General features: G+C 37.0%; 2 protein-coding genes across 2 annotated transcripts in view; one reads left to right on the forward strand and one right to left on the reverse strand.

The window, feature by feature from the left end:
• Positions 1-1,756, forward strand: LOC110114108. The gene is made up of 2 exons (XM_020846872.2): positions 1-1,273; positions 1,357-1,756. The coding sequence occupies exon 1, from the start codon at positions 78-80 to the stop codon at positions 1,221-1,223; it is 1,146 nt and encodes a 381-aa protein (XP_020702531.1). The 5' UTR covers positions 1-77; the 3' UTR covers positions 1,224-1,273; positions 1,357-1,756.
• Positions 1,757-10,852: 9,096 nt separating this feature from the next.
• Positions 10,853-18,339, reverse strand: part of LOC110114109 (dolichyl-diphosphooligosaccharide--protein glycosyltransferase subunit 4A) — an 18,676-nt gene continuing 11,189 nt past the window's right edge. The window contains exon 2 of the mRNA XM_020846873.2: positions 10,853-11,208. Within this exon, the coding sequence (XP_020702532.1) occupies positions 11,095-11,208 (114 nt within the window). The 3' untranslated portion in view covers positions 10,853-11,094. The remainder of the gene's footprint in view (positions 11,209-18,339) is intronic.

Consider the following 18,339-nt stretch of genomic DNA (forward strand, 5'->3'; position numbering starts at 1 on the left):
GTTTACTAGCTGCTGCTTATAGCCGAACAGCCCCATTTTTTCTTCTTATCGTTCAACGACCGCAGTTCATAGCAATCATGGATCCCGGCGGCGGAGGCGGGCTAGAGGCGCGGCGTCTGCTTGAGATCGCCGAGAAGCTGCTCGACGCCCGGGACCTTGTCGGCAGCAAGCGCTTTGCTGAGCGCGCCCTTGAATCCGATCCCCTTCTTGATGGCGTTGACCTGACCCTCGCCGTTGTCGACGTGCTTCTCGCCTCCCAACGCCGTATAAATAACCAGATGGACTGTTACGCTATCCTGCAGCTCCCCCACCCTTCGTCGTCGGGCTCTGCCATCGGAGGCGGTGGCGGCGGCGGAAACGAAGATTCCCTCGCCATCAAACGCAGTTACCGCCGCCTCGCCCTCCTCCTGAGCCCGGATCGCAACAGATCCCCGCTAGCTGGCCCTGCTTTACGTTTCGTCGTCGAAGCCTATGCTGTGCTCTCCGACCCCGCGAAGAAATCCCTATTGGACTCCGAGATCCAGATAGCAGCTTCCCATCTTCGATCCAACGGCTCAGCCGAAGATACGGCGGCACGGCCTTCTCGGACCTTTTGGACATCCTGCCCCTCTTGTTGTCACGTGTTTGAGTACGATTATTCGTATCTTAACCGTTCTCTCCGATGCCGGACCTGCCAGCAACCCTTCCATGCCGGTGAGATGGCCGCGAAGCCGCCGTTAGTTCCAGGCACTGATATGTATTACTGCGCGTGGGGATTTTTCCCCCTAGGGTATCGGGGTGGTCCGACTTTTGGCGGTTTTCCGAATTCTGGCGCTTTAGTCTTGCCGGAGTTCGGCGACGGGTGGAAGCCCTTCATTCCGATTACACCGGTATGGGGAAACCAACGGGGAGCTCAGGCGGAGAAGCCTTTGAATGCCGTGCCTGTAAACTTTGCTGCTGCCAACCAGATTGATATTTCGAATACTGGGAAGAAGGCGAATGTGGTGAAAAGCACGCCCGCGAGAAATCGAAAGGCAGTTGCCAAAAGAAAAGTTGGGAGCTACTCCAAAAAGAAATCTTTTGCTGGAGTAAGTGAAGCCAGAAATGACGGAACCGAGGCCCGGGGTACAAGAGGCTCAGGAGATGCATATACTGGGACGGGGGTTGGTATTTCTCACTTTGATATTGATCTGGATGCTACAGAGGATGTTCTTGGTAATCTACATAATCTGCCCTTCCTGTGAAGGCAAGATATACAGATCCAGCTTCCTTAGTTTATGTCACTAAGATGGCGGTAGGCAATGGACAGTGTTTTACTGTATGTTTGTTTAATTGGAATTTGTTTTAGTGAAAATGCTGACCAAATGTATAATTCAGGATGATGGGAATTTCCTGCTGAGTTCTGAAAATGGATTTAGCAATCCCATTTTCAGTTTGTGAAGTGCTTTTTAATGTCAGGTGTTGTTCATTCTTCATTCTCTCGGTTGGGCTACAGAATCTGCTCCTTAGCTTGGGTGAACTTTTAGATGATTGATGCAGGTATGTAACAGTTCTTTATTAAATTGTTTACGCAGCATGCTTAGTTCAACTCAGTTTAAACTTTGAAAGGGAGCGACTCCATTAATGAGTTGGAACCCTGTGAAGTATAGATTGTGGGTAGTTAGTTATTTATCTTTGCTTCTGTTATTCCTACTATGATGATGATGCTTGGATAATCAGGCTCATTCTCCTTTTTCTATTTATTAAGACTGCTCAATAAGATTTTATTAATCAGCTTCCTAAAGCTGCAAGCTCGAGCTCGATCTCAGATTGTTTCTCATATGTTAAATGAGTTTGAGTTCTAGCTTAACGAGGCCCAATTCGTTAGCCTTTTGAGTTGCTTGATTAAATTCTACATAATCCTAGATCCTGTTTCTTCTCTCTTTTAGTTTCAATCCTCGATGTCTTGTTCAGCGGGTCTCATAAATTCCTCTTCTTTTTCAAAATTCGGAAGTCTCACAAACTTCTCTTCTTCTACAAACATCGTTAGTTCTATCAGTGTCTTCTTTAGCATGCTCTCGTCACAACTTCCTCATTGGTGATGTCTTCATCAACAAGCTATTGTCGCAAGGAACAGTCAAAAGTTCCTAGCCATCAATTCCTTCAACAGTGAGTTTTCATTGCAATTTCCTCGCTTTCGATGCCTTCTTCAGCAAGTCATGTTGAAATTCCTCACTTTTTTTATTCATCGAGGGTTTTGAGATCTGTGGGACGAAACTCAGGTTCATGGGTTGAGCTTGTGCTTTTATTTGTTACAGCTGTTTGAGTTCAAGTTCAGTATTTGAGCTCGAATTGAGCTCAAGCTTTAGTTTGAGACTATCATGAGATAGACTAACCGAGCTCGAGTTAACTACAAATATAACTCTAGTTGATTTATTTATGCCCCTAATTAGTGCTATGTTCTCAACTTTTCCAATATAAAAAGAAAAACTAAAGCTAAAACTAAAGGATTAGGTAGATAAAAGTTTTGTTTTGCTAATCTTATGAAAGGCTGTGTTGATGCAATTTTAGTTGAGGGGCTCAAAAGTCTACTCTTATGATTTCAATGGTATATATTGTAATCCATGCAATCCTTGAAATGTTCAACTTTTTTTTTTTTTTTTTTTTTTTTTTTTTTGGGACATTTAGGCCATTTAAGGCAAACTCATACACACAACGCATACACAAAGACTGTCATTTTCATCGTACATGTGGGACAAATACACGACAGAATTGTTATACGCAAATTTTTTTAATTTTCATCAATTGCAAGAGGTCTCTCAGGAGCGCCTCATTTCTCTTGACATCTCTTTCATGGTTCGTCACAGTGCTTCCTCTTAGGAATCCATCATTTTCTTCTGAAGAGGTTAACAGACCTCTCAAAAACAAGTCCATGTCATGCTCTCATTGCATTGAAACTTTAACATGTTGAACAGAGATAAATGCACTAAAATTCAACAACATATATTGTTTATCTGTCAGCATTTATCACCAATAATGAGGATTAATCAATTCTTTGACGGACATCTCATCTCTCCATTATTTTCCATGAATAAGTTTCGAGGCTTTTTGGCTTCCAATGTGTCTTTCTATCATTGAAGAAGTGAACGCATCATGAGGCTGATATTTGATTCAATATGCCTTACTTTTAGGGGCTGTTTGGTAGCATCTTGGATTTGATTTAAGTAGGATTTCGGAAATCCTCTAAATCCGGATTTCGGAAATCCTGAGAGGCTTAAATCCTGAAAACTGTTTGTTAACATTCATGATAAATCCTTTTAAATCTCTTGTTACTGTTTGGCTATAGAGCAGAATTTACTGAACAGATTCTTCCTCTAGCATCATGAATTTCGTAAATCCAGCAAAATACAGGATTTCGGAAATCCTGGATTTAGAGCGAATCGGCGGAATTTTCCGTCTACGGAGGATTTCGTTTGCCGTGAGATTTGGTTTTGCATTTTAGGCCGTTTGGCTGGATTTCGCTCAAATCCGCCTCAAATCCAGCCTAAATCCTGCTACCAAACAGCCCCTTAGTGGGACTCTATTATAGCGTAAAAGGTCAAAATAATTCATGAATTATTTATATGGGCTTATTTTAGTATCTAATTATTTAATGTGTCATATTTAGCACCTTGACTTCTCTACTATGATCGAAAAGTCTATTGTCTTCTCAAATCTAATCCAATATAATCCAATGATGGATTATTTTGGATTAGAGTTGAGGGTTTAAGGACTAAATTGACCGATTAAATAGTTGGGATTAAAATAATTCCATACAAATAGTAAATCTGAGCATCATATCATCTAAAGGCACAACTTACCATTTATGTTTCTCGGTTTCAATCTCCATTACTTATCTTTTTATTATCTTGAACCTTTTGTTGCATTGATATTTATATATATATATATATATAGTGCAAACTAAAGTAAAGCATGTTTTGTTTCTATAATCTTTGGTTGATTATTTGCTTTTTTTAAAATGCTTTTGTGGATATTGGCTTTTTCTTGTATGTTTGTTGTCATTATTTTGAAAATTTTAAAATACATGTAGTTCGAAGTGCATAAAGTATAATTGAAGAAGTAGCTTATGAGTTTTGTAGTTAGTGGACTACATAGTTTTTTCTGATACATATTCTTTTCTCCACAGCAAATGATGGTGCAACAATATTGGAGCTGATGGATGTGGACAATCAGATAGCAAAATTAATGGTAGAATTGTCTAGGAGTCAAGACTATGAAATTGGTGATGCCAAAAAAAAAACTGTATTTAGGTATTTATTCCCATCCTGTATGTTATTTCTATGTTTAAAACAAGGCTTCATTTTTAAATCTGATAAATAATAGTAATCATTTGTTGCTAAGTCATAATTAGAAATACCACTTCATATTAGTCAATATCCTTCTCAGCAACAAATGACTACTTACAATTTGTCTTTCTAAGGAGTTGTTTTATTAGAGTTCTGAAATGGCAACTTTGGTAACTTGCCTATTGATTCAACTGTGACAGCTTTTGCCATATTTAACATTTTCTCCTACTTCAATTTTTATGTGTTTTTGAATAATTAAAGTTTTTTAGTGCGCCAGTTTAAGATTTTGTTTAGGACAATTTTCTTACGGTTTTCTATAATAATTTTATAGTATATTTTTTTTTAATTCAGTAAAAAGATAGTCGTAAAAAACTGTCACACTTTAGACCACTGTTGTTTTCCTGCTTTGAAGAGATTTTTTTTTAACTAAAAATAGCTTTACAAAGCAGTAGAAAAGTCGTCCCAAACAAAATTTAAGTCTTTCTATTTAGCTTAAGAACAATTATTTTCTTAAGCTACCTTAGCAATGTTGTTTTATGCTGTGCTATTAAGTAAATTAGGTAATTGTTTGATAAAATCATGTTCTGTTTGCCTCTGTAAGTGTTTTAAAAGGTTTGACTATATTATTTATCAAACAAGAATGCTAAATTCCATAAAAATGCTATTTAGGAAGCTAACTATGCCTCTTTTATTACTTCGAATAATATTTTTTTTTTAGCTTTCATATAAACTTATTGGATTAATTTTGACAAAATTTTTATTTTCAAATATTAAAATTAATTTTATAAGTGTAATTTTTTACTCTTCAAATGACTAAAACTTTTTATTTAATATAATCTATAAGTTAACATTATATTTTAACCTATAAAACTCTTAATATAATATACAATATTTTGAAATTTAGGATGACGAGCACCCCCTTAATGATTTTTTTAGTTAATATTAAATATTTAACAAACTTGTAGTTGAACCTGCGTACAATATTTATAATTCATATATTAATGATTTTTTTAGTTAATATTAAATATTTAACAAACTTGTAGTTGAACCTGCGTACAATATTTATAATTCATATAATAATGATTTTTTTAGTTAATATTAAATATTTTAAGAATTTAAATATTTAGTAAATCATAAAAAAAACATTATATATGTTAAAATTAAATTAAATTTAAAATCATTTAAAATTTAAAAAACTTGTAGTTGAACCCAAATTTTTATCAAGATGTATATAAAACGATAATTAAAGTAATTCGATTTCAGTCAGAATAGGCTCAAATCATTCACTTGAAATATAATTTTAATTTTTGAAATATTTAATGGAAGATCAAATGATTTTAAATTTTATATATTTATAATTAAATTATCTCTAAGAGATGAATCCAATGATCTTAAGATTACTTAATTTTTGATAAAATTAAAGCCGTAAAACATTCAAAAGATATCTTATATTAATGAAGGCGACCACTCAGACTCTTAAACATTGCTTAAATGAAAGTTATAAAAAGTAGTCTGATATTTAAAATTTCAGTTTTAATAATCATTACTAGATATGTATAAGTTGTAGAAGTATTTTTTATTAAATAAATATTCCTTTAATCTAATAGGATAAATTAATTTTGTTAAACGTTGAAAACTTTTATTTTTTTATTTACTCTAATTGCATGGCAGCAATACTATTCACAATGCTAGATCAAAGCTTAAAGAACATTTAGAATTTTTGTGATTTCATTAATGGATGCTCATTTGATTACTATTATCGTAATAATGGAATATACGGATTCCATTATTACGACAATAGTAATCAAATCAGCATCCATTGATGAAAATAAAAAAACATCAATATTTTCAAGACATTTTTCACCAATCATTGTAAATTATTATGCGCGAACGCGGGCCATCCAGAGATTAATCATAATGCGCCACGTCACCCCCGCTCTGCATCGTAGCTCAGTACATTCGATACTGCTTACATGACACATTCTAATTAATCCCAAAAAATAAATTACGTCCCAATCCGCACAGAATAATTTCTCCTTTATCTAACAACATTTTCTGAGTTCATTATGTTGCAGAAGTGTTCCTTTACTGAAATCAAAACAAACAGTTCATAATCAACAGCAATACAGTTATTGTAATTACTTTTAGAAGATCAGAGAGAAATCTACTATTTTAACGAACGGTATTTCTGGACGCATCATCAATGATCAATCAGAGAGAGTTTGAATTTCAGGTGCCGATCAGTATAGAGGAGGAAGACAGGCGCCGGAAACACTAAACGCATCCATGGAAAAAAGCTCGCCGCAACAGTCGTGGCTGCCTTCAAATGCACCGCCGACCACCATCTGCAAGTTAGGATAATGCTCCTCAAAACAATTTCCTTCCCACGTCCCTCCTCCGTATCCTTCGAGCCCAGTTATCTTCTCCTCTGCTCCGCCGCCAAAGCCACTGGAAGCACCGCCAACCTCCGCCGGCAACTCGAGACAGCTCTCTAGCTCTTTTAGGTAATTCTCAGACGTATTTCCATACACCGCCAACCCTGCGGTGTCCAGCCCAGTATTCTCCTCTGACCCGCCGTCACCAATCAGAAAACCGTCGACCGCCGGCGACATGACAAGGCACTGTTCTAGTTCCTCTACATATTTCTCCAGCATATCCCCATCTGATTTCTCCGTGTCACACGTATCCGCCGGCGAGCTTTTCCCCCGCCATTCTTCGCCTGCGAATACGGGCAAGATCGAGGCCGAGGTTTTATTTATTGCATCAAAGCTGCGGAACGATGGCGAGGCGAAGGTGGCCGCCACCACAACTACGTTTCCTGCAGCCACCACCGGCCCCGCCACCACTCCACCCAAAACCTGCCCCTGTGGCGCGGCTAAAGTCACCGCTAAACTCCCTTCGCTTCTACCCGGAAGAAATGTAGCCGTCATGGAAAGGAGATCAAAGCTTCCTTGGAATGTAATGGTTGACGGGTACGGAGTCGCCTCCCACAAAACGGCGGCCGCAATACGGCCGGAGGCTGAAAGGACGCATACTCCGAAAATGCGACAGCCGCGAGCAAAGGCGGCGATGGTTTCTGCGACGTCGCCGCCGGCGGGGATCTCGAGTACGTGTGGATGGAGAGAGGCGGCGTCCGGCGTGCACGTAGCCACCGGAAACACAGGCTTATTCTTCATCCCCGGCGGGCGGCCACGCTTCCGCTTCCCCGCAGCGATGTTGGCGCCATTGCAGCAAGTACTCATCTTGACTGAGTGCCGTTGCCCAAAGCACAGCCTCCTCTTGCAGAAAAAAAAGCTTCTCCTGCGGCGAGGCGGTGGAACGATGGCCTTAATTAAAGGAAATTGCGAGTGTTTGATTTAAAGCGGAATTTATTTAGAAAGGAAATCTGGAAATATTTTGATTTGGTAACGCGAAGCTTGTTTACAACTGGACAAAGTTGCCTTTTTTAAATTTTCCAATAGATATGATAGAAATTTTGATATTCCTCATCGATAAGATTTTTTCTTTTCAGTTTTATAATTCAAAGTGTAATATCTCGTATGAATTTGTTTTCTTGAATTAATATTCTCATGTGCCAGATAATAAATTATGATTTTAATATTATATATATAATTGAAATTGTTTATCCAAATATATCCATGTAGGTAATTCATAGGTATCAATTAAAAGTGATGCCGGCGACTGGCTGTTGAACTGGCGCAGGCTGATTTGGGAACAATTATTTGGTTCGGTGAACGTACGCTAAATGGGAATTCGAAAAATAAATAAAACTTAAAAAGAGAAAAACAAATAGTTAAATTAAAATTTATTTAACAGTTTTTTAAATTTTAATAGTATTATTTTATAAAAAATAATTTTAAAACAAAAATAACATTTATATAAAAGAAAAATCAACTCATTATCTTTTTTTCTCTTTTTTATTTAATTAAACCAAAATTATAATGGTTAACTTTTATGTTTTAAATGATAACGACTTGGTTTTTTTCCTTTTTTATTTTCATTTTTTATAAATATATATAAATTTAAATTTTATAAATACATATAAATATACTTTAAATTAAATAGAACTAAACCGGTCGTTAACAAAGCTAATGACTTAAGCTACGCTTAAAGTTCTCCTCCGCTGCTTAAGGTTTTTGAGTTCTCCTCCGCTACGTTTCTCCAGCCTGGGGGTTTCCCGCCCCGTTTCGCCCATTTTCTTCGGGTGGTCTTCATGCTATGGGTGTTTCATTGTTCGCAGTGAAGTTTCTTCTACCTTGGTCTGTTTTTGTTGGCCGCATTTTCTCTTTTTACCAAGTGGCCGGCATGGCCTCTAATTGGCTCTTGGATCCTGGTTTTTTAGATGGATCAAAGAAGTTTAGTTCTTTTTTGGATGTTTTATCTGGTATGCATCAGATGTTCGTTTTTCTCCTCTCAAAACGAGCTCTTTCTGTGGTTTACCTGCTGTTTGGATCTCTGATGAGGAGATCACTTCTTTAGTCGCCCCTTTTTAGTTTGCTCTGGCGGGTTCTTTTTTCTCTCTCGCCGCCCTATTTTGGATTTTATCGGTCGTTTTTTCTTTAACCTGAAACTTTCGGCTGAATTTTTGGTAACCTTACTGGATGCGACTCATGTGTTGATTAAATTGTCTAACGATATGGATTATAGTAGGGTTTTCTTCCATCGTTCATACCTGGTGTTCAATTTCTACATGAAAATTATTAAATGGTTGCCTGCTCTTTATATCGGTGTACGTGGATTCTCCGATTATACCCATCTGGGTCTCTTTCCCTAACATTCGGCCTCACCTAAAATCCTTCATACGTTGGGTTCTTTATTTGGTTGCCCCCTTAAAATTGATTATGCCACATATGTTAGCTCACGGCCTTCTTTGGCACGTGTTTTGGTGGAATTAGACATTATGAAACTCTACCCTGATAAAGTTTGGTTGGGGTCTGAGCATTTGGGTTATGTTCAACATGTTCAAATGGAGGTGTTTCCCCCTGACTGTGAGCTGTGTAAGGCCATTGGGCATAAGCGGGGTGAGTGTCGTTCTTCTTCTTCTGTTCTCAATATGGTTTTCTCTTCGAACCCTTCTTTTCCTATTAAGAATGGTGTTGTTGATGCGGATAATGTTGATGATGTTGCTTTGGGGGATGTGGTTACCCCTAAACCTTTGGATTTGTCATTTATGGGTGATGACCATGTGATTGAATGTATTTCGTGTTTGGCTGCGAGTGAGCCTGTGCCAGAATCTAATCCTGAACTTTCTCCTAATGTCCATGTAACTGCTATACTATTTTTGTTACACCTGCTAGCCCTATTATTAAAATAGCTCTGGTGGATTCTATGGTTGGGGTTGTGCCTGTTGCACTTGGTCCTAGGCTTTGTGTTAGTGCGGGTGATACTGTGAATTGTGAGGTTAATGCTATCCCTGTGCTGTCTTGTGCGAATTCTGTAACTGCCAAGTGTAATTTGCCCACGGCAGAGATACCCCTGTGATGGGTGAGATGTATGGTTCTTTTGTTTCTCCTATTAGTAAGTTACCTGCTTGTGTTATCCCGTCTCCTTTGAGCCCTGTACTCTATTACATTATATTACAATTTAAATTCTCATTTAATCTAATAAAAAAATATTTCTAATATTACTAAATTTTTTACTTAAAAAAAAAACCTCAGCGTTGTTCCTATAACAATAATTAAATAGGCAACAATCTTATCAGTCATAGGTTATAAAATACATCATGAATAATACTCTCATGATTGCTACAATGACTGCTACACTATGAGAGCTTTGCAGGCTAAATTTTTTTTTGAACTTTTTTACGCCTTTAGAATACGCGACATATTATTAGATGTGGAATGCAAACGGGAAGAACCATCCGCACAAGCATTAAGTACCTAGCAATGTACCACTTGGTACCGCTGGGTACTGCTGGATACCCATGTGCGGACGATACACACTCCGCAACTAACAATTTTTCTTAGAATACAACTATCTGTAGAAGTGAGCATCACGAGCATCACACTTACCATGTCTTATCATGTTGAACTGCAACAGACAAATTAAAAGATCTAATTTTGGGATTATTTCAAATTTTCTAACAATATTTATTGAAATAACCATAGACTACAAAACTACTAAAACATCCAAATATTAAAAATAACTCATCCATCAGATTTCTTTCATTTCATCAAAATAAATATCTACATTATAATACATGATAACAAAAAAGAGCTACAAAACTAAAAATTTAATGACTACAAAAATAAAAAAAAAAAACAAAATATTTAAGACCTCAAATCTGATTCTGAACAAAAAAAATCTGGAAAATTTTAAGGGTTTCTTAGTTTCACTCAACAAAAAACCAAGAAAATGCCGATTTGAAGAAAATGCTCCTAATGCTCATTCATGGAAGAAATGTAGAAGAAGGACGAATGATCTGAAAGAACAATATAGCAAAGAAGAAGAAACTACAAAAGCAAATTACAAAAAACAAAACTGCCAAGAACATCGACGAAGCAATCAAGCATTTTGCAAAAATAAATAAATAAACAAAGACCATCATCTTGCAAAGAGAACAAGAAAAGTTAAGTCCATTGCATGTAAGAAACAATAATGCCTTATTCAATTTTGTTCTGCTCAAGCAACAACAACAGTGGAGCACGAAAATTTTACTTCTTTGGTGACGCGAGGTTCAGACATGCCATTTCAGGCGCAGTACAAATACAAAGCATTAAAATTTGATAATTAGCTAGAACATCAAATATCATAGAAGCCTCTAGATTTCTTCCACCATTAGGCCTTTGAATCAACTTCCCTCATATTTTGGATCAGCCATCACGTAATGATAAGCAATGACTAGTACAAATATAAAGATCCCGAGGAAATTTGCGAAGAACCCCAAGTCCTGATCGTCAATCATCTGCAAAATGAGGGCAAGTGTCAGCTATATCAGGTACAGGTGATGGAGCCAACATCAAAGCGAGTCTAAAATGCGTCTAATTTCCTTTAAGACATGCTGTTTTGCAGAGTACTCGGTAAAGTACTTAGGCCAAACTTGGGCTTTCTATGGCCAATAGGCTTGGCTGCACTCCAGCAGCAAGGTGATCCTCACAGATATAAGAAAATAGGTGTTCATACAATCAGAAAAATAGCCAGTGGGCTTGCCTGCTTGTGAAAGTGTTCTGTATAATCCAATGCCAGGAATTCTTCACAACGCAATTTGAAGGTTGGTGACTAAAGTTTCATTTGGGACGGGTTTTTTATTGCTTTCTAAAAACAAGTTTTAAGAACAAAATTTTTTGAACTAGAAAATTTTAAACTAAAAAACTACTTTCAAAAGCATTCAGAAAATGGGACGGCTTTTTTACTGCTTCTTGAAACAATTTTTTAAGTACAAAATCTATTTTTTTTACTAGAAAACTACTTCAAGCAGTATGAAAGCCGTCCCAAACGAAGCTTTAATTATCATAAATACATCATTAGCGTAGAGGTCATAATTCAAAAGATCAAGAGAAACCCACAGCTGCAATTTGAGCATCAAAATGTGAGCGGCTTTGGAGATTTAACAAAAGAAAGCCGATGAAGCTGCTTTAAAAAGTATTTAGAAAGCCACCTCAAATGAAGCCTAAATCATCATAAATACATCATTAGAGTAGAGGTCATAATTCAAAAGATCAAGAGAAACCCACCGCTGCAATTTGAGCATCAAAATGTGAGCAGCTTTGGAGATTTAACAAAAGAAAGCCGAGGAGTGCAGAACTGCAGGAATGGAGAGAGCAGTGCTTCCAATTGCGGGGACAAGTTTTGGATCTTAGCAAGTGGGCGGGCCATCAGCATCCCCAGCGTTTCATTTGATTAAAATTTTAGATTGGATACTTATAAGAGAAGAGATGAGATTTCGCCTTTTCTGATAGATTGAATGGTGGATTTCCACAAGAGGGGATTTGAGAAGTTTATGGAAGCTTCCTAAATCTTCTAGGTGAGCAAGATGATTGGTTTTTTGTTTATTCTGACTTTATTTGGAATCAATGCTATTAATATAGATATATTTGTAGGAGAGCCTTCAATAATTAAAAAACGAGTACTAAAATACAAATACAATTATTATGCTTTCTCCGATGCCCCCTCCATGGACTCGGTTTCGTTTGGTTCAGCGTTTCTAAGAAGCTTTCCATTTTACAATGGGAAAATAAATGAATTTTAATCCTTCGGCGAAAATGCTTCTCTCAAAGACGTAAGACATTAATAACATCGTTTTGAGCCGAAATGTCACGCACTTTTGCAACTCCTTTCCACACTTTCCCCGTTTTACACTTGCGATAAGTCTACTTTATCCCCGTAGTCACTCATCTTCTTCGCTGGGATGCCTTTGATTGTTCGTCCCAGGCTCCGATCGAAGCCCCCCTGAATGATGTCGATCTCAATTTGCAGCAGCAATTTGATGAAAATGAAGAGGATGTGGATTCATATAGCCGATTTGAAGAGGATTTGGGCATTCCTTCTGATTGTGATGAACAAGAGGCATCCGATTTTCCACCCCACGAAGCAACTACGGCTGCCTCTGACGATTCACACGAATCAAAAGAAACAAAGCAAATGGAAGAATAAGAATTAAATGGTTTACACGATGGCATGGAAACAAACAATGTCCAATTGGACAATTGTGAGCAGGAAGCCCCGTTCGAGCAGGTTAGTGTTGTATTCAGAAACATCTTGTGTATGGACGTCAATCCATATTTCATTTTTTCAGTTGACAACAGAATGAATGTGAAAAAGATTGTGAATGAGCTGTATGAAGCTTCTAGCAGGTGCGTAACTCCTAGAAGAACAACCATTAATGACATTTTCTATAAAATTCACACCAGGTGCTCCAGCATATGCTCCATCGGCAACTGATGCAGATTTTTAGCAAAACTAGCATCCCGCAACCACCCCAGGTCCGTCCTATGGTGTTTGGAAAGAGCTATGGTCAATCCGTTTGGTAGAAGCCAGGCTACACTCAACAAGGGTGACATTCTTGCAGACGACGACATCTCATTGAACCTTGATGTTCAAATGGGGAATGACAACATTTCCAAATTATATTAATCAACTATTTATTCATTTTAAATGTACTCATATTTACTGTTAAATGTCAAAATTTATGATAATAAATTAATATTTTTTAAAAATTCTTTGTATATTTTCATTTATTTAAATAGTAAAACAAATTAAGTACATTTGAGTTTCAATATACGGGCAATTTTGTCATTTATAATGAAAACGCTAAAACTTTTAATCATCCCAAACACTTATTATTTATTTTAAAGTTTGAATAAACACACAAAAAATAATTTAACCAAACAACATTATCTAATAACTCCATTATATAATTTTTTTTTTGGTAGAACTACATTTTCTCTACAATGACTTTAAAACAAACTTCTACAAGATCATTGGCCAACCAAACGAACCAAACGAGTCCTCATTCTCTAGCAGCCTTAGTAGGGATTAAAAATTTCAACCAGGCTGTAATCAATAAAGAGTTTGTACTCCAAGTTAATTTTTCTATAGATAAATGAGAGAGTTGATAAAACATTGTTTGAAAATTTTAACCTCATAAAGAACATTATATTCTAGATTCAAGGCTTCCCTTGAGTAAAAGCTCTTATAGCTAATTACCCCGCTCACTCATGAGAGAAGACTTTCGACTAACGCTAATGTGTAGGCTATAAAATGTTTTGCAATAATGGTTTCCCTTCTAGTCTGACTTACAACAATGGTTAACAAAGAAAACAATTGACAATAGTATTTAAAGGGCATGGTGGGAGGAATGATGCACCTAATAAATATCCCGTAGTTTTGTCAATCCAATTTGTCATACATACTAATTTACAGTTTACTTGGTCAGAAGATATAATAGACATAACTTGACTTGAGAATAATTATCAATAGACATAACTTGCATCATCCAATAAATCCTTATAGATCCTGAGTAAATATTTGTCTAATAGTTGATTTCAAAACCAACCTTTGCTAATAAAGGGTTTTATGCCCTATTAGATGAGTTAGAAGACATAGGCTTAACCATTAGAGAACAATCGTGCTTGGCCCTCCCTACAATTATATTAGTATGGTTTTATATTTCTTATTAGTAATGTTTGCTTGTAGATTGCTTTTGTAATAACCCACAACTTTCAGTTAGGTCAATCGTAGCTTAGTTAATCCAATTCTTGTTTTCATATTGTTTAGCTTGTGGCCATGGGTATGGATTCTGCATTTATGGAAAGAATGTCATATTACAAATAACAATTTTTATGATAAATTCTAATAAGAATTTCTCTCTTTCTTTCCCTCTCCCTCTTGTTCTCTTGACACAAACCATGAACTAATTTGGAGCCATTATCGTGCAGATATGTCAGTCTTCCCCAATTGTTCTTGTTTCCTTGACATTGCAGATGGTTAGGTAAATCTAATACAACAATTAGAACATTGGCTTTTGGCTTCAACCGTAGAAGCCAATCCGCAACAGGAATGAAGGCATTAACAAGATCAAACAAGAAGTGTTGTTCAAAAATGTAAACATCAGGAAAGAATAAGACTAATTGGAGAAGAGAGACCTCAGTTTCAAGAAGGGGTTCAATCAAGAAATGTTGAAAATAATTCTTCTCCCATCCTTCGCATTGTTACAATTGATATCAGCGCAACAAAAAGCAAAACTGAAGATGTCATCAGCAGGATAGGAGATCAAGAAGTTCACAAGATAAAATAACTTGTGTTGCTCGTACATCAGTGTATGGTTATGACATTGTCAAAAGGTGATTCAAAGAATTGATCAGATATTGCTAACAAGGCTGATAGTGCAAATCTTTTAAATCTTAGAGATGAAGTTCAAACGGAGATTGTAGAGAAGTTGGCCATTGACATTTGGAGAAAGTTTGTAGTTGAAGAGATCCCATGCAAGTCAATTATATCTTAAGAAGAGGTTCCACACCTTGCAAATGGATGAATCTAAATCAATTAAAAAGAATTTGGATTACTTTAACAAGGTTGTCATGGATCTTAAAAGCATTGAAGATGAAATCATGAATCAGGATCTTGTTATAATCCTCTCACAATCTCAATCCAAAAGGTATGAACATTTAGTAGATACTATGTTATATGGTAAAACCACTCTTTCAATATTAACAGTGAAAACAACCCTAAAGTCCACAAGAAAGAGGAGAACCAAATGATCAAAATATTGGTGATAGCTTTATGGTTAGCTATGATGTATAGACATGGGCACGGTGACATGGATACGACACGATGCAGACACGGGACATGTCAATTATTGAATATATAGGACACAGACACAGTTTGAACACAATATTATAATTTTTATATTTTAAAAATAATGTATAAAAATTGAATAAATATAATATTAAAAATAATTTAAAAATAATATTTCATTTAGCTATAATATGTGCTTAAAATAATTAATATTAGATGTCGAGAGTCGAATGTCAATGTCGTGTATCAAACTTCAAGAGAGAAGACAAAAATGTTATTGAGAGTCGGGCATTCATGTTATGCAGTAAGTATTGGGTATCAATGTCGAGAGGGCCTCTGCCATCAATGTTGAGAAGATGATCGTCGATGTTAAGATGATAGTGTCGAACAAAGATATGATGTCAAGTTATGGGTGTAGAAATTGATAGCGTCTAGCATCAATGTCAAGACAGTGTCAGACTTTGATGTTGAGATGGCTTTGAAATGTAAATTTTGTAACGATGTCAAACATTAATGTTGAGATCACATCGATGCGACCTAGCAAAGACAAATGAAAATGAGAATTTTCGATGAATGAGATGTTGAGTTTAGAAATTTAGTATTGTGGAGAGGAAATAAAAAAATTTTATTTTTTATATTTTAAATTAAAAAGATTTTAAATATAAGAAATTATATTAAAAATATTCATAAAATATTTGAGACATGCGTGTCCAATTTGTATTGTATATTTTTTAATCAGATACATTTTGGCCATGTCTAACACGTGTCGGAGGTGTCTCGAACGCGTGTCATATCGGATATATCGTACACTGCACACCTCTTTGAGGAGAGATGTCAATGCATTAGGTGTGTCAAAATTGGTGTTTGGATTGGGTCCGGGTCCAACCCGAAACTAACACGCTCTTGATTCATCCAACCTAAACCCAACCAGATTGAACAAATGGGTCAGAAATATGAACCAGAACTCGGCCTCCCCATATCCAGATCGACCTGACCCGACACCAACTGATGCAAGAAAAAAATTGAGAAAAGCCCCAAATTTTTGCAAGAAAAAATAAAAGCTTCCTAGGAAATAGAAACGACACAAAATTCTCAAAAAAAAAAAAACCTTTTATATCATATAAAGACACTTACAACAAAGGACGCTTACAAACTTATGAAATAAAAATAAAACAACACATACGACTTTCTAAATATGCATTTCTTCCGTCCCTTGAGAAGAAGGATACAAGTGAGGTGTAAACTTGCGGAGAGAAGAAAAATGCAAGAAGTCAAGACAAAAGGGAGGATAAGCTCTCAAGCTTTCCTAGAAGAAGGAGAAGAGATTGAACAAGCTCGCAAGCTTTTCCACGAAGAAATCTGCAGGTTTAGGCTCCAAAAGTCACATTATAACAACCTATTTATGCTTCAAAACATCTCTAATTTATAAGAGAAAAGAGGGCAGTTAAACATCCAACAACCTCCCTCCAAACCAATCAAGAAAAGGGAAATATAAGGCCAAAAGGCATACCAGGACAGCAGCTGAAAAGCCACCCAAAAATCAGGCCAAATACATCCACGTACATGCTACCAGGGAAGGAACCGTTCTGGCAGCACAAGGGGGCAGAACCAATATGGAAAACCCAACAGCCAGCCACGGGAACAACACCAGGCAAAGGAAAACGAGAAGGCAAGTACATGAACCCGGTAGAGGCATCCACGGGAAAACAGCCAGGGAGTAAACCGAAGGGGGGCACCAGGAGGAAACCGAGGAGGCATAAAGGACTGGAAAAGGCCAATGTCCACTTCTCATTATGAGCTGAAATTAGAAGAGAAACATTTTTATATTAATGAACTAAAGTCACAGCTCAACATTTATGAGCTAGAACCCCCTAGTTACCAATTTTTCAGCACAAAACCAAAGCAACCAAGGACCAAACCGAGAGCAGCCAAAGCCCAAACCGTGAGACAACAAGCAACCCAAAGAACAAAATATTTATTTTGTTTTGACCACCCTGCCTACATCACCAACGCGGGTGGAGCGCGTCTCGATCTGTGTGAGGCAAAGCCAGAGAGGGTTGTAGGGCGCTGGAGGCCTGCGTGATGTGGTGCGGCCGTAAGGCCAATGCTAGAGGGACGCGGGGGCAACAAGGGCGAGCTCGAGTTGGGCACGCCGCACGCAGTTAGGGCATATGGTCATGATGCATTTTAATTTGTCTTGCATTTTAATTTATCTTGCATTATTTGTTTTGGAGAGAGTCGCCTTAGATGGTTTGGTCACATAAAAAGGCGGCCTTCCGACGACCCAGTTAAGAGAGTAGAGGTATTAGATTTGACTTGTGTTAAGAAAGGTAGGGGTAGACCTAAAAAGACTTGGTTAGAAAATATTAGGAATGACCTTTCTTTATTAGATTTAAACGAGAATTTGGCTTTTAATAGGACACAATGGAGAAAAAGGATTCATGTAGCCGACCCCACGTAGTGGGATAAAGGCTTGATGTTGTTGTTGTTGTTGTTGCATTATTTGTTTTGGACAAATTTAGTTATGTTTGCTATTTTTATTTTATTTTATGCTATCCAATGATGGTGGTAAATCCAATGATCATGGTACGAAAAGGATTGGGTTTGCTTACCTTGGGTTTGCCGGCTTTAGGGTCCACCTTGTCCTTTGGGCTGTTTTCTGGTTTCATGGGAGCCTTGGCTGATTTTGGTTTTGAGCTTTAGTTGTTGAAATTTTAGTGGTGCAAGCTCATTATTATCATGTGGAGGTGTAGCTCATTATGAGCTGATGTTTAGCTATAAATTCATTATGAGGTGCAAG

Source organism: Dendrobium catenatum, unplaced genomic scaffold (assembly GCF_001605985.2).
Source record: "Dendrobium catenatum unplaced genomic scaffold, ASM160598v2 fragScaff_scaffold_1267, whole genome shotgun sequence".
NCBI classification, from domain to species: Eukaryota; Viridiplantae; Streptophyta; class Magnoliopsida; order Asparagales; family Orchidaceae; genus Dendrobium; species Dendrobium catenatum.